This window comes from Plectropomus leopardus, chromosome 21 (assembly GCF_008729295.1).
Source record: "Plectropomus leopardus isolate mb chromosome 21, YSFRI_Pleo_2.0, whole genome shotgun sequence".
Classification (NCBI taxonomy): domain Eukaryota; kingdom Metazoa; phylum Chordata; class Actinopteri; order Perciformes; family Serranidae; genus Plectropomus; species Plectropomus leopardus.
Genome location: NC_056483.1, coordinates 4,477,871 through 4,498,932, shown reverse-complemented (window position 1 = coordinate 4,498,932; position 21,062 = coordinate 4,477,871). Strand labels below are relative to the sequence as shown.

Sequence of the window (21,062 nt, the reverse complement as noted above, 5' to 3'; positions counted from 1 at the left end):
TATTCTTAGAATCAGCAAGCTCTGAGATGACACCGGTTTTAAATTACTGAGTTGTTAAGTTTAATCAAACGTTTTATTGTTCATAATAACTCAAAAGATATAAAAGACACATAAATCACTGCTACAAATGTAAAGAAACCCCAATATTGTGGTAAAATATAATGAAAATATATACTTTGATGAAGTGTTTTAAGTCTTTTTGAAGAAAACAGTTTATATTCAGAATGTAATTTTGAGTAAAAGGTGCATTTTGTTGTTGTAATGGAATTAAAAACTGGGCCAGTACATTTTCAGTAATTTTGCAGACATACAAACAACAAATAAACAACAAACTGCACTGACAAACAAAACCTAACTTCTTTGGTGGAATTCATAAATAATAACCCTCATGAAGCTCCTCATATTAATCAACCCACACCTCCTTGTAAAAATACAACCACGATAACTATATTACTATTACTAATTAAAATAGAAATATTCTTATCTATATTTTGAATTTTCTGTGACACTAAATGCCAAAATGACAAAAGGATATTTGGTAACTCAGAGACATGGTGAGTTAAAAGTATCTTTCAGCACTTATGAATTATTATCAAATAACAACAAGAATATCAACACATTACCTGGTCTGCATTATATGACACCATGGACTGGTAGGCGATGTCGGCCACAGCGAAGATGTGTGGTGGGTTAGCTGTACGCTTTGCTCCTATGTACATCTTGGTGTACTACAAACAAAAGAGTTGACAGTAAGAGAATAATCAAATTTAGGGCATATAAATATAGTGGATAGCATAATGTAAACAGCACGTGGAAGAAAATAAACTTGCACTTGCACTCAAGCCAAACTTTAAAAACAAAGTTGGTGATGTTTCTGTAAACCCTGAATATGTTACACTTGTATGTTATGTCGTAGCAGATATGTTGAAATTTTATGCAACACTATGGTTTTGTTTGGGCACAAAAACCACTTGGTTATTTTGAGGAAAATATCATGTTTTGACTTTCTTTTTTAAAAAAGGTTTTGGTGCACAGTCTCTCCTTGAAAAGCAAGCAAAAAAACAGCTTTCTGGCCACTATCCCTGGCAGGAAATGCAAGTAATGTTTCAGTAAAATGGTATCATTATCCCTGCTGGAAAAAAGTGATAGGCCATAACAAAATACCCATGTTTAGTGCCCAAAAAGCCAATGGAAAAACAGCAATGGGACATACAAAATACCGACATTTGGGGCTAAAAATCCATTGGAAAAACAGTAACAGGTCATTACGAAATAACCATGTTTGCCTAAAAAACTTCGGGAAAAACAGTGAAGGGTCAATACAACACACCGACATTTGGTGTTTAAGGGCCACTAGAAAAACAGCTATGGCTTGCAACAAAATAAGCTAAAAAGTTGCTGGAAAATCAGCAATGGGGCACTGTAAACGCCAATGTTTGGGGTCTCAAAAACTGCAGGGAATGGAGCAATGACTCTTTAACTGGTGTTGGTTTTTGTTGGTTTTGAAAAGTGGTCTGCAACTTGGCAGTATTCTTGCATAAGTGTAATGCCATCCTCCATCCCCTCCACCTCATGATGACAAAGTCAGCTCATAATCTACATCACTTTAACATGATACATAAGTTCTGTAATCACGGTTTACAGAAACTACAAAAAGCTGACATTTTCTTCTGGTGATTGGGTTGTTTGCACTATGAGCAAATGGAAATTTTCTTTCTGAAAAACTGTCCATACGACACAATATATTTTTGTTCTGGGAATAGAGAAAAGAAAAGTAGCGACAAACTTGAGGCAAAGAAAAACATGATGACTGAGAGGAAAATATGTTCAGTGAGCTAAAGCAGAGGCAGGGGAACAGTGTGTGGATGTGTGTGTGTGCGTGTGTGTGTGTGTGTGTGCGTGTGTGTGTGCACAGGTGAGGCCAAATGGGATGCAGCCGACTGAAGCACTGCAGAGGCACTAATGAGATGTACTCGGCTTCATTCATTGCCTTATTGACAAAATGTACGAGCGCAGGTGAGTGAAAGAAACACAAAGATGCACACACCTGGGGAGTGTATATCTCCATCTTATGGAAAGGATTGACTGCGATCAGGATGTCTCCTACATACGTGTAGATTTGATCTCGTCCATAGCGGCTTTGAAGCTGCTCTGTGACCGTGTTCTGAAAAAGATTTGCACAATAAAACAAATCGTCAAAGTATATTGCGAGAGATAACAAGCAATACTTTAGCTTGTGTCCTGACTATAGTCAAAGCCTGTGTGACGCCTGTTACGTCAGTGCATTATCTTCGTGTCATATGGTGATTAATTCTCCTGTCTTCACACTGCCAGGACAGGTACATCAACAACAGCAGCGCAGCGCTGCCTCCCTCATACCAGAAGAGCTGCGCATATTGAAGGATGGGTGGAAATATCCGCTGGCAACTGAGACTGATTGTATCATTCAATACGTCAATGCAGAGCTCAGATATGATAAATGGTTCCAAATGTTATTTGTGCAAAAGATGCTGGCGTGCATTTCTCACTCACAGCACAGGTGATCGGGGAGACATTATGCTGAATGTTCTCATAAACAGTGGGGTAAAAAAATAAATAAATAAAAGTGCCTGACCTTGGATTGTGTCTATACAAATAATTTTAGTGTTCAAAAAACAGACCTTGGATGCAATCATCACTACTTTATATCACAAAATGTTTTTTGTAAAATGCATAAAAATTGTTTTGCTTTTTTTTTCTCAGCGTAAATTTAATCATTTTGGCCAGTTTAACAACAATAAACTTAGAGGTCAAAACAATCTCACTGTAAGGTCTATTTAGTAGCTGTTCTGGAGCTTTTTATTGCATCACACTATCTTCCTCAGCAGATGGGGATTGCTCAGTTGTCACGGAAATGTGGATGTTTAATTTTTATTTTTCTGAGCTGAGATTGAAAGTTCAGTAGTGGATTCTGTAATACAATTTAAAAAATCCTGAATGCCACAAAATGGAACTTGTTGTAAGGGTATACTATGAATAAAATGCAGTCTAAAAAAGCATTGTGTCTCCATAGCTGAGAACTAAATGATGCCCTCTGTCATGAAATATTTTGAGAGTTGTCTTGCATCTGACATTATTATTGGCATTCTTTACATATCTCTCCCCTCATGACTATAGCAAAGTATTATTGTTTTTTTTTTTTGAGACGTATAGCTACTTCAATGATCCGTTTGTCCACTTTCTTACCTCATCTAGAACTTCGAGGGTGGCGAGGTCGTCCACCTCATCGGGGTCAGTCTGTGTCTTCATGTGGCCTCCTCTTTTAGTGTGAATGCGTTCATGCCTAGAACTCACAGAATCCACAACTTTCACTGAGCCATGTAAGGTATATAAAGTTTACATGACAATTTCAGTAGTCTAAATTCGGTCTATTATGAGCACATACTGTGGCTGTGCACAGTGCTGTCGATGGTGTTTGTTAAAGGCAAATGGTACTTAAAACAAATCCTAAACAATGCCAATGTAATCAAAGCTTCAACTACATGAACTAAAACCACATCCAGATTCACAAATATCTTTCCTTCTACTCAGTGAAACACCGACAGGTCAGATCATTCAAAACGGCAACCTGATCATGATATTCTCTTTTATAAATTATACATTATAGGGAAATTGTACCAGAGGGCCTCCATCATATCATACATTTACATATTTAATACTTACTGTGACAAGTCATTTAAAAAGGTACACTATGCAGCATTTTCCTGAAAATGCAATGTACAGACTCATTCAAAATCATCACTTATGACCCACTAGAAATGTGTGGTTGTGTTTATATTTGTAGAGACTCTGCCCTCTGAATATTTTTCTTATTATCTTATTCTTTTGTGTTTGGGATTTTTCTGGGCATGTATCCTCCAACCCCAAAAAGCAACCTTTATAAACTATTTTCTGGTGGATGGGGAGGCGCTGGTGGTTAGCTTGGTTGGCTTTTTCATTAGAGCAAATCTAAAATTTCTACAATTGCACAAAAGTAGTACCAGATACAAGCAGCACAGGAAGGCGGGGGCAAGTTTGAGTATTTTGTTTACAAATGGTTGCCAACAATGCCTGCATAGTATACCTTTAAATACTATCAATAAAGAAATCTGGAATTATCAATATGTATCAACGTAGCAGCAAACAGCAAATATAGTGCTGCATTTAAAATGACTGCCACATCCAAAAAAAGTATCATAACTAAGTTGATAATGGTGGTAATGTCCCATCATCAGGCTCATCAGCTGCTGTAGTTGGTTTACGGCAAAGGTCATAAGCACTTAGACTAAAGCATCAAATAACAGCATGATACAAACAGAAAAGGGCAGAAAAAAAAGGAAAACGTGACAACTCATGAGACGGACGACAATGTTTACGCTGGCAGGGTGGAAGCATGTAACCAATCTAAAATCAGCCCATGTAGTTGATTGCAAATACATGTGTGATCACAACTACAACAAGAGCTTCGACTGAACAAAAAAAAAAAAAGCCAATTATCATCTACTCCTACTGTGGCATAAAGGTCATATAGGCATATGTTACCTGTCTTTACTGTCTGTGCTTCTGTCTGTCTTTCCATGATGGCTTAAACGACAGAAATAGGATTAACATTTCATGACCATAAGGGCAACACACACTTTCTGGGCCAACATTTTTTCACTCACGCGGTGCAGCCTGCACCTCGAGTGGAAGCTGGAGCAGGATTGAGCTGTTGTTTATGTGAGAGTGACAGGGCTTGTAAAACATCCTGCAAGGAGGGTAATTTGGATTATACTGTCTGCAAAAGCTAAGCTGCAGCCTACCATATAAAACCCACTGACAGGGAAGCTTGCAGGCTTTAAGTTTTTCTTGGGGTTTTATAACAAAATCTATCAAACATTTAATGGTGTGTGTGAATTCTGCTCGCGCTGTGAGACAAATAGGAGTACTCTAAACACGTGAGGACTAAACATAGAAATGTGAGATTTGGGACAGAAAACTGTAGGGCTGTAAACTTCTAGTAAAATGTTGGTCGATATGCTCGTGTCTGACCAAATTCTCACTGGTCCACCAATCGCTGTTGTTACTTTAAAAGGGCTGCGTGTCCACCAAAGTGCTTCTTTTCCCAGCTGGAAAATGAGTGTTGTTGTTCAGCACTTGTATTCGTCCTTTTGGGATGATTTTTTTTGTGGCATTTGTCCTGTTCATTCTCCACTGTGATTGGGCGGCTGGTGATAGTTTGAAATCAGGTAAATAATCACAGAAGACATTCGGTGTCGCCTTTATCACAACAGGATTATTTTACTAAAGCCCTATTTGCACTGGAGACTTCTGTATTTTACTGTATTTTCCTCAAATTCACTGACATTATTCCCAAGATATGATGTCAAGGCTCCACATAGCATCCTGTTTTACTTATATCCATCCCTGCTCTTAGCCCGTTGAAAGATAGAAAAATGTTCCCTACCACATGCTGCCATACACGTCACCCATCTCATTAGTGTTTAAGATTTCGCTCTTCTGATGGATTTTAGCTTGCTCTTTCTGGGAATGGGTCTCTATGTTGTGTAGTTAAATGAGTCTGCACCCAAAATGCTGTCACAACATTCATTTATAATTTCCACTGCAGCCTCCTTAATTCTCAACCAGCACAGAGGCAGAAAAGGGAGCACTGATTTAAAAGTATAAAATAAAAGAAAAATATAAAAAATCACAAGCAAATCAGAGAGATACTGATTCACACAGGACTAATATTATCCCTTGACCTCTGTGTTTGCCAAAATATGGTAGGTAATTTGCCCCGGAATTTTTATTTTACAAATTACGGGCATGGCTGATTTGCACTAAATTAAAATTACAGGCATCCTCCACAATTATTACAAATTACTGGAAGTCCCTGTGTAATATTAGTGCAAATAGGGCTTAAAGTCTCCAAAGTCACTGCAGTTCAAGACTGGATTACTAAGCATCTGAAAGTGATATACCCGGTTGGGCATTTGTTTTTATTTGTTTGTTTAGACTGTGTGGCGACTACTGTGGCCATTCACACAGTTTTTTTCTTGATTTATTGTATATATTTCTTAGGCACAATGCATATAATAAACAGTATATATGTCAGATATAGCCAGAAGGCTAGTTTTCATCTGTAGTCCATGACCAGGACGGGGTTTAATCTAGAGGAAATATTTTTTTCAGTTGGTTGAAGAGTGGGAAGAATTTCAGTCGACCAAGATTTTCTTTGGTTGATTACAGCCCTAAAAACATGCATGCAAATATTGTTTGGACAATACCTTGTTTTTTCAATGACTCCTATTTGTTGGTTGAGGTCAATGAGTTCAATCAATTGCTTCTGCAGGATTTTCTCTCGGCCGACAATCTGTTTGATGAACACATGCTGGAGCAGGTCTGGCACATTTGGTCTCAACTCAAAGTCCTTAATCAGACATCTGAGGGGAAAAATGCAGAGGAATGAATTTCTTAGATTTATATTCAAAGTGGTTATGTATGAGTGTAAATATTTGTTATTCACAGAGGTGTAACAAACACACGAGCGTCCGCACTCACTTGCAGATGAAGTCATTAAAGTCGTCTGACCAGAGCTCCGGTTGGTGGAGAGTAGGCGGAGGATTTCTGTTAAAGGAGGGAATTGAAAAGATAAATAGAAAGATAAGATGAGATGGGATTTACGAAGGCGGACTGGAGAACAAAAGGCCGAGGCACAGAGTGGAACGATGGAGTGAAAGCTTAACTATTCGTCATCGAGGACTTCCAGAGGCGTTTCTGCAGTGGCACTAACAAATGGAGCTCCACCTATGCAGCCGGGTGGTATTGAAAGGGCTGAATTTATGACATAAAAGCAATGGTCAGTAACGCTCGCTATCAAATGTATAACCACATTTTAAAGGCTTGAAGTTTCCCTTTAAACAGACACATGTTGTTAAAGGGTCAAGAGTAACCAGGCCTCACAGCCAGCAAACAAATGAGCTAATTTGCTCTAATTCCTCGTTCTGCTTTAAGTACCTTTTTACATGAGGGTTCCTGGCAAGTGCTGGGGAAGTCGCTGCTGCTTGCTAATGTACTGGGGCTTTTTTCACGCTGGCTCTGACAGCAATAAATTGGTCTAATGAGAGGACATGCATCTCCTGTTTATCACACAACACACCCTATATAGACAGCAAATGCATGAAGCATTTACTTGGAGACTGTTCTGCTAATGCTGTGACCATTAAAGCGTTTTTCTTATCCTGAAGACAAAGAGGGTCTTGTGGAGTCAAACTTAAATCATAACTGTTTAGGTTTAATTCCCTAGAAACAAATATAAGGTTGTATTTTAAATCTATATTTATACCTCTATTACTGAAGAAAACGTTGTATTTACATGCTCTCTACTGTCATAAATTTACTCTGTACAGTATGTGAGACATATTTGAATCTTTTCTTTTGCACATAATAATGGATTGGAGCTTAAATCTTTACACGTGTGCATAATTAGAGAACTTTTAATTTTTAGTCTGCACCAGAGTCTGACACTTAGAGCAGGGATTTGACTTCTGGACATACAATGTCATCCAATCTGTTCCTGCCTTTCACATAAGAAAGAGTTGTATTTGTACTTGCATTTCTTTTATTTGGGGGTTTTTCACTTTTAATATCTTTGTCTCAATGAGGTTAGGTCTGTACGCTGACTGTACACAGGAGTACACAGGTATTTTTTGTATAATATACAATGTGGATGTGTGTTGTGTACTACAATATGTAGACATAGTACTGTAATATATTTGAAATGTTATATGTTCACGTACTAAATATCCACATACAGTGAACATAAACATTTGAAACTTTATGGACTGATATAAAGTTACGAATGACATTGGGTTTTGCATTTGTGTTATTTTAATATGCATTTGTTGCTATAACTGTGTATTGTAATAATGAGTTCTTGACACTGAAAACAAACTGGTTAGCTAACCAGCTGAACAGCTATTAGAAAACTGACAAGCTGACTAACTTTCTAGCTTTCCTAAATTCAAAAAAAAATCCAAAATTATGTCTTGCTGACCTCACTATCTGACCATATCCTAGCTAACTTGGTAGATAACGTTCCAATTCAACTAACCCATTTCATTTACATCAAATCCCAAATGGTGGCTAGCATAACACACCAACATACTAACTGAAATAAAATTCAGTATAGACGGAATTTAAAATTACATGACCTTTGTGTACTAACTGCCCCACGATGCATTCGACCATCAGAAAGGTAGTATTTGTTGAAGGAACCCTGTATGGCTTGCATTTTACTGTAATAGTCTATATATTGAGTTGAATTGTGTCTAACCCTTGTAAACTTTATGATAAAAAAATATATTCAAAAAAATAGAATTAACAGATGAGAAATGTATTAAGGTATTATAGAAAACAACATCAAATGAGGATTGCTCTTGACGATCTTTTGTCTCTGTTTGGTAATGTTTAAGGTAAAGTAAATTAAATAAGACGGCCGTGCATGAATCAGTGCCCTCAGCGTGGCTTTTTCTAAGACTGCTTGACGAATAAAGCCCGAGTAGTGAGAGGAGGGAGGTGAGGAGTGTGAACAGACAGCCTGAAGCTCTGGCTGCAGCAGTCACATAGATTCTGAGGGAGCTGCGTGATGTCTCCTGTGGAGCACGACCCCCAGAGCAAACACACAGGACAGCTATGTCACAGGAGCTGTCTCTGTGTGTGTGTGTGTGTGTGTGTGTGTGCGTGCGTGTGAGTGAGTGAGTGAGTGAGCACACAGTGATGGACAAAGTGCTGTGCTGTAAAGTCGACAGTGACGGTAAGTGCTTATGCAGCTCTCACACTGGAATCAGGAGACGATAAACAATTACTTTTCACCTTCAGCCCACAAAAAACACAGATGAGAAAAAGGGTGGCTGTGCTCTCAGCCTCCACCGACGGGATGAATGGGATCAGCGCCAGGAGGGGAGGGGTTTATGGATAAGCCCCTGCGAGCAGAAAAAAAGCCATTTGAAATGAAAAGACTGTCCTTTATCTGGTGATAGTCTGTACAGAGAAGCAAATCACTGTGTTGTGGAGCAGGAAATGGCTTTTCTGGATTGCAGTATTGCAGCAATACCCTGTCTTTACATTCTGACGGACTGAATAAAGACTTGTATTCACACCACTGCTGAAAAAAGATTGTCTAAGTTAAAAGTCTTTTAGCAAACCTTCACAAAACAGCAGTGGTGGAAAGTTACTAAGTAAGTTTACTCAAGTACTAGGGATAGGCATGAGTAGGGATGGGGATCGTTAATTTTTATTGATATTGATACCATTATCAAGACTCCTTAACGATCCGAATCTTCTATTATTTGGTGGAAACACGAGGTGACTATAAGTTTTTAACAGAAGTGGTTTTGCTTATGTTGTGACTGTTTCTTTTATATTGCTGGGAAAACAAATATCTTACCCAAACAACTGTATTAATCAAGTTTCTCCACAAAAACTTAATTTTCTTTTTCTTGTTATATTTGTTTATATTTGAACACATACTAAGGACTCTTTATTTACCTTTGCCTAATAGTCATTTTATCATCAGCAGCTGACAATTGATGTATGTGGGACCAGTGATTGGATTTAAATGATGTGACTCAACTTGAGATGTAATGTTACGTTGTAGGACCCACAGGACTCAACAGTAATATTGATAAGCTCAAACGTTATTGATTTTCTGGTTTTGAAAAAAGACTAAAGACTAAGACTAAATTAACAGTGTCAGTATCAAAGACACAGCCCCATGATGATGATGATGATGATGATGATGATGATGATGATGATGACGACGACGATGACGACAGACTGTTGTGTTAGTGTGATCGGGACTCACCTTGGTATTTTGAAAAGGGCTCTCATTGGGTGGAGTTCGGAGAGGGGTGGGTCTCCATCTCCCAGCTCTATGGCGGTGATGCCGAGCGACCAGACATCACAGCGAGCATCGTAGGTTGAGTCAAGCTGCTGCTCACATGCTATCACCTGCAGCAGGAGGACAGAGTAACAAAACATCGATAAATGATTAAAGAGTAACACAAATAGCTCCATGTAAGTCATGTTTAAGCATGCCAATTCAAATGTTTACACTGACTTCGACCCTCAGAATGACCATTTGTATATGACCCTGTATTATTTTGAATTGGCAAAGATTCTGTTTTTCACACAAGCGACTTCTCCAGTTTTGATGCTCTCTTCACAGCAAGACTGACAAAAACAATCATTTTATCTTGCTGAACATGGGATCTGCTGGACCACCACCACTGCCTCTGTCAGTTAATATGTTTGCGTTATTATGTCACTTTGGGGTTTTAAACATATAGATTCACAAAAGTCACACAATAACACAAACATAGTTACCGATAGAGGCAGTTCTCGTGTTCGAAGATTAAATTAATGTTTTTGTCAATGGAGTCTGGCATTGATAAGCTTCACTAAGTTCAGCTCTTCACTGGAAAGAGGTGTATATTTGGGAAGAACAGAGCAAAAAACTGGATAAATGAGACTTGGAATATATTGCATTGCATTGTGTGAGAGTTTGTAAAAAGATGTTTTGATATATTTTGTTCAACATTGAGGCACACGAGAAAAAAGTTTTCTTCATGACTTCAACATCAAAAGGTGAGTAACTAGTATGCAGATAGTCATTTGTGGTATGAAGAATTCCTTTAAGAAAATCTCAACATTTTCTATCCCTAAAACAACCAACGAACACATGAATGGTCTCATATCCTGTTTATAAAGGACATACTTCAGGACTTAACTTAAAAGTTTGGGCCTGCTTTCTTATTAGTGAGTCAATATCTATGTATTGTTAGTGGATCTTTTTCATTTTGGGGAGCTCTCGTACTGACACAATACACTAAACAAACATGTACCGGGGCAAAATGTACATCAAAAATATCAAAGGAACCGAATGTAGAGGTTAATAGAGCTCCGCTGAAGCCGCAGCCTCATCATCATCTGCTGTGAGCAATATAGTGCGCCCACGCAAACACACAAACACTAGCGAACACACACATACACGCACAGCAATGCACTCTGAAAAGTCTATCATCAATGTCTTTAGGGCAACATAGTACCCGATCAACAGTATGAATCATCTCTGAGTGGGAGGTATGTGTACACATCACCACACACACAAACACACATTCAACATTATTGTCGAGGGTCTGAAATCAATATAATTTGTATTCTCAATTCCCAATAGGCATGTTTGTATGTACACAGACAGGAGAAGCAGGCAAATCATTACCACATTGCCAATAAGACGTCCTGAACCACAAGTGTATGCACACACACTTTATGGAAAACAAAACACAAAGTCCCTTACTATTCTGCAATACCTCCACATGACAAATACAAAAAAATCTACGTTAAATCAGTCCTTGTGAATATTATTTTGAAAATCTGAATGATCAAAATGTATATTCGAGTCAAAAACATACTCACAACACAGCATCAATCAAAATAAAGCTCATTCAAAGTGTATAACATCGTGCAGACGTGACACGACTTACCCCACAACTCACTTCTTCTTGAGAAAGTTAAGATCAAGTCCAAAATGCAGCACTGTATATTTTCCAGAATAAAAAAAAAACACCCCAAATGTTTTTTTTCTTATAACAATTACACCATCAATCTTTCTTTTCAAATCTCGCTCCTGATATCAATTAACCTTTCAACCAAAGACTCGTAGTCTACAGAATCCCCTGAGTAACTTTTGGGACGAACATTTTACACAAATGAGATTAAAATCCTCAAGTCCTGACCGACAAACACGTCATGTGTATTCTAATGTACAATTTGCACGGCATGCAAACCTCATGTAAAAATGTCCATTTCGATTTGACCAGTGAATCTGCGAGGCTTATCTATGAAGGGCAAATCAGGGGACAGTGTCCATGCTGGGAGGAAACGCATTTAAATCTAGCGTAGGTGCAGCATTTAGAGGAGAGCATAAAGTTACCTGTCTTATCCCTGCAGAGGTTGCTAATGGTTCATCTTATCTCGTCCAATCAGTGTTGAGTGTGCAGATTACAGGATGCCACTAGAGGTTTTCCTGCAGTGTTGTGGGTTCAGTTATTAAAATATAAATGAAAGAGACCACTTCACTCTGTACAGTCCCTTGCATAACACAGGAGAAAGTTAGCTGCCATAAAAGAAAAAGATGTGACTATGTACTGGTATAAAAATCATCATTTCTTGATGTAACTGTGTCTGTAGAGGAGGTATATGAGCTGCTGAGCTACGGCAGGATGATGGAGGCCGTCCATCCCATTTTTTCATGCACATTGTATTTGACGGTGCTATCTCTTTGATGATTATTATCTGTGGCCCACTGGGATCTGCTCCAGGCTAATGTAGTGGAAAGAGACGAGGCTGCGGGAGCGTTTATAGGCCAGTTTTTACTGTACCTCTGGAGCCATCCAGAAGGGAGTTCCCACAGAGGTGTTCCTCCTCAGACGGGTATTTGTCAGCTGGGCTGAAACACCTGCAGGGAAGAGAATACACACTTAAGACACCTTAGCCTCACTCTCAAGATGTGCATGCAATGGAGACAATTTGCACTATCTCAGTAACTTTCTCTCGTGTTTTTTTGTGACTGGTAAAAGTGATGACCTGTGAACACAGAGAACAGTAAACAGCAGGGTGCTGCTCGACTGATACACTGCTGAATGGATCTCAGAGCTCTCTCTTATCCCACTGATAGAGCTGTCACTATAGTGACAAGGAGGAAAAACAAAACGCACACATGCACACACTGCCATCAAGCTGCAATGTGTTTTTTCCTTCAAATGATAGATTGCTTTGAATTTCAAATTCTTATGTGACTGCAGGTGATTTTTGCCGGGCATTTCAAGAACAACATTTGAATACAATTCAGCTGTAAACAGACTCTGGCAGCTGGAGACGTTTCAGCGTCTCTCAGAGCAAGATATTGTGAATATAAGTGATTTATTAGCATTTGTTAGCTCTATCTATGTGCATACAAATAGGGCAAAGTCATGTTGCAACAGTCAAGTCAGAGATGGCTAAACTGAGCAGGAATGAGCCCGCAGAGAGATGGAGAGGGCATGTGTATTAATGTGCGGTACACAGCCTGACAAGGAACATGCTGACCCACAATCGTGACTTCAGTCCAGTCCAGACAAATCAGTGTTACGCCACACTGTAATGTATCCCAGGGCTGGCTCAGCTAAAGCAGCAACCGGGACAAAAGCAGAGCCTCGAGACAATGGCGGCTAACAACAACCAAAAGGTGATCTAGTGATGCACGACATGCTGTTGCAGAACAACGTCTTTGTCTTGCACAGCGTGTCGTGTATTATTATATTTGAATCACACAGTTTCTGAAAAATTTGATTCCCTGTAGAACATGTTTTAGCAGTCAGAATGCAGCATCAGAGCTTTAAGGACATGAAGTTTTTTCCATTTTTTTTTAAACTTGCACCAATTTGCTCAGTGTTCAAAGGTTTAAACACTTATGAAAAGCACATAAAAGCAGTGCAAGCAAAGTAATGTTGCTCCAGGTTAAGGCCAAGGGAAGATGAGCAATGTCGAGGAGAAAAGTTTGAACGGGATTAGAAACATGTGCACGATATGTGCAAAAAGGCTGACACACAAAAGGGGATATGCACATGCTTGCACCAAACCACTACACAGAAACACTTTTAACCCACATGAGTGAAAACAAACCCACAGTCCGATCAAACACACACACGTCTGCTACAATACACATAAGCTATATGAGTATGTGAGGACACAGAAACACAAAGAGCCCCCTATTAAAGCTCTCACGGCCCCTCTCTTTCCACTACATTAGCCCGGAGTGGAGCCTGGTGGGCCACACTTAATAATCATCACAGAGATAACGCTGTCAATTAGAATATTCATGAGAGGCCCATGAACGAACAGCTCCGCTCATTTTTCCGCTGCTTTTTTTGGGTCCATCTCTTTGCTATTTTGTTTCTCTGCTGGTGATGAGTCACTGCGGGGGCTTTATCTCTTCAGCTGCTTAGCGTAGCGTGCACCCCTCCACATGAAAAACCATTAATCCCAGCGTGACGCAGTGCCTGCGTGGAGCGCCGCCGAAGCAAGCACGAGTCGGCTCCTTTTTTTTTTTCTCTCCGTTTTCGTCACTCAGCAAGTTTTTACACACGCAGGGCTATTTCTAAACTGCTTCTCCCTTTTTTTTTCCTCTTCCGATGGCGTCATAACCAATATCTGATAGAAATTTAAACTGTCAGCGATGTTAAAGGCTCGCAAACAAGCTCAAACAAAAGACAGTCATTTTTGTGCCTGCTCTGTACACAGCCTGGAAGAGATTCCTCTATCTGTCACTGTCTTTGAATGCTGCCAAATTCACGAGTCAGCAAAGACTTAATTGAGTGATAGTAACATGACAGGGGTCCACATCTTATCTGCTCAGTTCGCTGCCACTTTTGCCTCAGGTGGATGACATGACATTCACTTAGTGTCGAAGAGAGCTGAGAAATTCTGATTTTTGCATTTAAATGCAGGTCACACATGAACTGCGTGACTTGTGCTTCAATTTTCTACTGAAACTACAGTACTAATCTGACTTACTACTGAGCTAAATGCTAATAACCACATGCTCCCAAAGATAATGTTTCTTATTTAACTCTGACAAGCAACATGCATTTGTTTTGAATAGTCAGCAGAGAGATAACAGCAGATAACAGTGAGTATGTTAACATGGTTGGTCGATGGTCCGATTGCTTTACAGCAATTACTCTTAGTTCGCAAAATTAATGCAGCAATGACTTATTGGTGATAATGCAGCAACTTTAAATGAAATTACTTCCTATCTGGCTTCCAGAGGCTTCTCCCTAAACCACCAAGAGTTTAAACCCGACAATGTTTTGATGTAATAAATGTCTTCTCAGGCGCACATCCACAGATACTGTACCCTTCCTATCTCAGAGATTCATTACTGGTTTAGCCAGAGGAACAAACAGTGGATAAGATGTTCTAAAGCAACATCTCTATATCACAACAACATGGGTAGATGTTTGCAATGACTCGATTTTAGTGACTTCAAATAGATTATCTCGTAAGTGCAATATCTTCTTTGAGACCTTGAAGCCTTTCATGATGTACTTGAAACTGCAATAACTGTGAAAGTTTGTACTCATTCTGCAACACTAAAGATTCCTTTTAATAAGATTTATGTAGTTATATATAGATAAATACAAACTCAGAATTACTTGCGTGACTGAATACGGTTTCAAAATTTGAATACGGTTTTAGAATTTGTTGACCAACTAACAAGCTAAAGCCAAGCTACATGTGTGTGGGTTAAGCCCTTTTATCTCCACGTCACCGCTGTATTAACCCTCCAGTGGTCTAGTGGCCATTAGTCACATCATTTGTGTAATGCGTTTGTGTATAATTAACTATATAACTGCATGTGAGTCATACTTCACCTGAGAAGCAGTATACTGCATTTGCTCAGGAACAATATTTAGATTTTGTATAATTGATAAATGAATACTTAGTACAATATCTTCAGTTTCCTAGATTATTTAACCCTACTGTGACTGATTCTGGACTTGGCTGATTTTAGATTAATTAGCAGATATTTAACTACCACTCTCATCAAGAGGGACGAATTGCAGCCAGCCAAAAAGTTTCTGCTGATGGAGCTTCTTTCTCGCTCTCTCTTCTTATCTGTGGCATTTTCTTTTTTTTTTTTTTCCAGGTAATTCAGTTCTGAAATGCCACATCCATCCCATTTATACAGAGACACTAGAACTATTCATGAGTAAAACCTGACAGTTAACAACTACTTTCAGTGACATTTTGAAATTAAAACATCAAAAGAGATGAAACTTTTCCAGCACTTACTGTATAAAAAAATTGCATTGACTAATTTGGGCTTTATCAACTTTCAGCAGCTAAACTGTTAAAACTGAATCTCAGCTTTTAGTAAATTAAGATGTTAACTATGAATATATATATATATATATATATATATATATATATATATATATATATATATATATATATATATATATATATATATATATATATGTACTACATCTTCTTTTCGTGGAAAATGGCTGAGGAGAAAAGCATGTTGTCCACTTAGTATGAGATCTTTTGTTTGAACGTCCACAAATATACACATTGAGGATATAAAATTAAAAAACTGAAAGGCTCACTTTTGCATCTGATGATGAGTTTTAAACTGGGTTTTAAATGACCTATTATTGACTTTTCTGCATTGAGACATAATCTTTCAAGAAAGAATCGCATTGCGTCTGAGCATTGTCGCGCCACCCCACATGTTGAAACAGGTGATTTTCATTATAAAGAAGCAAAAAAAAAAAAAAAAAAAAAAAAGTGAAAAAATAGCTGAAAACCAGGGGACATTGTTGAAGTACTGATACTGATGAAGTTTTGTGATCCGTCAATGGGCTGGGAGCAAATTCAGAAATATCAGTGCCCATGATGAAGCTCTCATCACCACATGTAGACACAGCTAAATATTTATGGAAGTACAGTTTGAATTACATCTCTAACTTTTTAATTCCTCAAGACCTCGAGGCTTTCCTTCTCTAAATCTGGTGCAATAAACAGGTGCTGAAAAACTCTGAGAGGCTGATGAGGAGGAAGACGCTGCTTTGAGGGCAACGGATGGCCCTGATTCATATTAGCTACTTCACATTCACATATTAAGTGATTCCATTAATACCCCCCTTCCTCCTCCTTGTATAAGAGCTGTGCACTTTGTGCTTCATGGTTACAAAAAGGCTTTTAAGAGAAGCCCACAATTAGTAGGCTAAATGCAAACCTACACACATGTTGAGTGGGGATTTTATTTGTAATGAAAACAGGCAGCTGGTTTTTCAGCCCCTGAAGAAGACTGGAGTGAGTCATCCCCTGGAAGTAGTCAGAATCACTTTGCCTATCGTGAGCCTTCAATCCAAGAACTATGGCTGTGCCGCTCCGACAGCCTTATTTGGTTAAGAAAACCCAAAAGCAAATCAGTGCAAACACAGAGTGAAGAGTAACAATGTCCACTGCTGTCTGCCGGAGAATGTGAAAGGTAGGCAGTAATGGAAAAGAGTAATCGTCTGCTTCCTTGTCGGGTCATGTAAATGTATTCCAACCTCTCAAGGAAACTAATTAGTGGCACAATTTATTTGGCAAGCGGCTGAAGGTAATGGATTTGACCCACTTCGGTTAAACAGAGCCATAACATGATTTTGCCTGATTAGAGGAGGATAATACAAAAAAAGACACAGTGTTACAGTGGACCTGTCATGCTTTTTTCCTTATTTTCTGTCATATGAATAATGTTACAATGTTGGGTGTTCATATAAATAATATGTAATGTATGTAATGCCTGTGAGCAAGAAAATTTAAAAACTCTCAGTACTCTGTTTTCAATATTTTTCTATTTTGGCTACGAGATGACGTCAGCTTGTGAAGACTTGTTTATAAGCTCTTCTGCTCCAGGCACGCTACTGCAAGTGTTTACCTTAAATACACTGCTACATTTAGCTACATGCTAAAATCAGGGAAACATGTAATACTGGTTGCTGGCATTAATTTATCACAGATTTCAGATCATATTCCCTCTATAACATATTCAGTTGTGAAGATTGTGGTATAGAATAGGGTTCTTCAGTGTTTTTCAGGCCAAGGATCCTTTAGCTCAAACAAAGACAGCAACCGGGGACAATGGTTGCCAAGGAGACTGCCTGTGCTCGCACTTGTTTTATAGTTTGCTGACAATATGTTTATTTCCATAATATAATATCCCCTTTCTTGCACAATTACGACTTCATTCTCATAATATTATGATTTTTTTCTCGAATCTAACTTTTTTCTTTAACATGGCCCTAATGCTCAGTCGTAGCACTTGTGAAAACTCTCTAAATTATTTTTGGGGCTTCTCTCATTTCTTTCAAAAAAGAGCCAATATTCTAGTTAGTTAGTTAATCTGTGGCTGCGGGTACATTGCTGCCTACAGCTACAAGCTAATGTCAAGGAAACATGTAATCATGGCTGCTCATGTTGTCAATGTCTTCAGATTTTGGATTATATTTCTACTGGAGCATGTCTGGTTGAAGATTTTGGTTTATAGGTTTTCATTGGTGATTTTTTGCACTACAAAGCACTGCTATACTCCATTACAGTGATTTTCCAGCTGCAGTGACGGTGCAGAGACCCTGAGACGCTGACTAGTCAGGGGAGACTGGGCTTTTTCAGGAGGGGGGCTTAAAGAGACAGGCTCTGAAACAGAGCGCTTCAGACAGAGTGTGAATACAGGTGATCCAGGAGAGACGGAAAGAAGGAAAAGTGTTTTATAAACATTACATGTTCTTGTACAGTGGTTCTCAATCTTTGTGAGGGACCCCTAAATCGATACACATTAGGTCACGGATCCTTACTTGATAAAATTTTGCTTTAATGACATCCATCTGAAAAGATTTTGACTGTTTGGTTGTTGGGTATAATATAAGATCAGAATTCTATAATTGAGGTGATTACCATGCAGGAAGTGAAGTATATGACCAGAAGAGTCACTCTTACTCACATTGGGCTCCCTCTATTAATTAGGGAAAATAAACTATTAGCCTTTGGGGAACCCCAAAACTCCCTAGGCATCTCTGGAGCCCTGGCTGAGAACCACTGTTCTAGTAGAAACCCAAAATACATTTATAAACCTGAAAATGAGTGCAACAGAAGAGGAAAACATTGCATACCAAAATCCACGAGTTTGACTCCTCCATGCGTCGTCAGCAGGATGTTATTGCCTTTGACGTCACGGTGGATGGTCTTGTTAATATGCAGGTGCTGAAGGCCCTGTGGAAAAAAAGAGGTTAACAGCTTTTTCTGACAAGCACCTGCCTTCAAAATTATCCCATTTTCAGGTCTTTTCATTGCGGCGAAGTATTCAGAGGGAGGTTGTTCTATTGAACCCGACAGTACAGCATTGTCTCCCCTCGTGCTCGTTCAAAAGGACAGACTTACCATGAGGGCCTCATGCAAGATGTAGGCAATAATGGCTTCATCCATTCGGTCTCCTCTCTTCAACATGCCTTTAGCCAGATCTGTCACAGAGCCACCATTGCAGAGCTGCAACAGAAAAACCCACAAAGGACAAAGAATAATGGCCAAAAGCTCAACATGAGTCAGCACTTATAGCTGAGCTTATACAATGCGCTCAAATCTGGGGCATCTGAGCAATATTCAGAATTTCACACGGAGAAACAGCAAAGGATGAAATGTTTTGATCATAAGATTTCACAGTGAGAAAAGAGATGCTGGGAGTAATTCTGTCAATCTTTAGCAGCTTATCTTTCTGAGGCAGCTTAGCAAGAGGTGAAAATCGTACGTGCCCACCAGGAGAAAGTACAGTTTGTGTGCGGGGTTTAATCTACGCTGTGATGACTAAGCGGGGTAAATATTAAACATGCATTAAATCATCTTCAAATGAAGTACATCCTCTTATGTTTTCAGACAATGCCAACATTTATTTTAGAAATTGCACATTTATAAGAAATTTCACACTGAAAACAGAATGTACTAACATTAAAATCAGCATCTCATGGGAAAAAACATTTTATTTCATGTGTTTATATGTGTTTTCTTTAAGTATACTGCATCTAGATATAGACTCCACTGTCAATAGCAACCCCTTCTTGGAAGATTACAGAAAATTACCCAGTTGGTTGCCTTGGCAACAATAATAACCCTTAATTTGGGCCTTTCTTTGGGAGATGCCAGAGGTGTACGAAAAATAAAAAGCACTCTAAGATGTCAGTCACAGTGCTGGGCGGCTGCTAGCGAACAGAAATTGCAGATTCTGCATGTGTTTGTAAACACCGACCTTGTAAAAGATATCATCCACACATGCATTAAACACACAAAGCCCTCTTTTACCATCTGTTATGACTTGTGAATATCTTGCGTTTCAACTCACATCCTAAGCGCATGCAAAAACATGTGTTAGACAGGAAATTTTCATTATATCTTTCATGTATAATTACACTAATTTCCTGCAAACTGAAAGCTTAATTAGGCAATAGACGTGCAGTGGCGTGTGGTTATTTAGGATAAGGATCAGCCCCCTGCAGTGCTCATACTGGAGAGATTGTTCAGCACGTATCAGGAAAGGTTACTAATAAATAAACACCACAGCATTAACACAGCTATAAGATCATTCAGTTCAAAATGACAGGGTGTTGTATGCAACAAAACAGCATGGAGCTGATATTGCTTATGATGCAAAATTTATAAAATGGACAGCAAAGCAATACATTAAGTACGGTACAATTTGACAAAAATGTTGCATAATGACAGAGAAAAATGATGCATTGTGGCTCTATGAATATCTCCCCATGCAAGTCTAAGAAATAAAAAAGTGCTGACTGGTACAACGTTGTAACACAGACATAAGATTTGCAGCCATTTATCCAAATCTCCAAATAGGGGCTCATTTTGTCATGTCATTATACTTCCACCCACAATGTTTCAATGCTACTTTCTGCAGCCAATTGAGCAAACCACAAGCTATAAATTGGTTTCTTCCACTTACAGTGCACAGTTTTTAAAGACCAAAAAACACATTTAGTAGATAAGGATAGAAATATATATTAATGCAATTACCAATTAATGTTTTAAATAACTAATTGTTTAGTCCATTAACTTATTGGTCACAGTTTCTCAAAGTCCAATGGGACTTCCTCAAATTGCTCATTTTGTCTTAACAGTCTAAAACATGACAAATATCAAATATTAAAATCACTTTGATGACAACAGATAACCCTCATATTTTAGAAGCTGGAACTAGCAAATGTGTCGCATTTTGATTAATACATGATTTGCTAAAACTAAAATATCAGTTTTGTGTATTTCTAAGTTGTTTTAACTCTGGCAGTTACTAGACCGCACCAAGATGCATTATGACTTTTGTCTCTTTTCTTTGTTGAAGAAGATGCTGTGAGACCTAAAATAAAGAACATCAGAAAATATTAGAATATTAAATATTAGATCAT

At 38.6% G+C, this 21,062-nt stretch overlaps 1 protein-coding gene across 5 annotated transcripts in view; it reads right to left on the bottom strand.

The window, feature by feature from the left end:
• Positions 1 to 21,062, bottom strand: part of myo3a (myosin IIIA) — a 75,863-nt gene that overhangs the window by 30,179 nt on the left and 24,622 nt on the right. For 3 of the 5 annotated variants that reach the window (XM_042510532.1, XM_042510534.1, XM_042510533.1), the window contains exons 4-13: positions 19,036 to 19,140; positions 18,768 to 18,867; positions 12,444 to 12,520; positions 9,866 to 10,011; positions 6,562 to 6,627; positions 6,288 to 6,443; positions 4,561 to 4,602; positions 3,226 to 3,322; positions 2,048 to 2,164; positions 624 to 728 (exon numbers count right to left, since the gene is read on the bottom strand). In XM_042510532.1, coding sequence (XP_042366466.1) covers positions 624 to 728; positions 2,048 to 2,164; positions 3,226 to 3,322; positions 4,561 to 4,602; positions 6,288 to 6,443; positions 6,562 to 6,627; positions 9,866 to 10,011; positions 12,444 to 12,520; positions 18,768 to 18,867; positions 19,036 to 19,140 — 1,011 coding nt within the window. Of the gene's footprint in view, positions 1 to 623; positions 729 to 2,047; positions 2,165 to 3,225; positions 3,329 to 4,560; positions 4,603 to 6,287; positions 6,444 to 6,561; positions 6,628 to 9,865; positions 10,012 to 12,443; positions 12,521 to 18,767; positions 18,868 to 19,035; positions 19,141 to 21,062 lie in introns of all 5 variants that reach the window. The other 2 variants (XM_042510535.1, XM_042510536.1) reach the window with 2 other exon arrangements.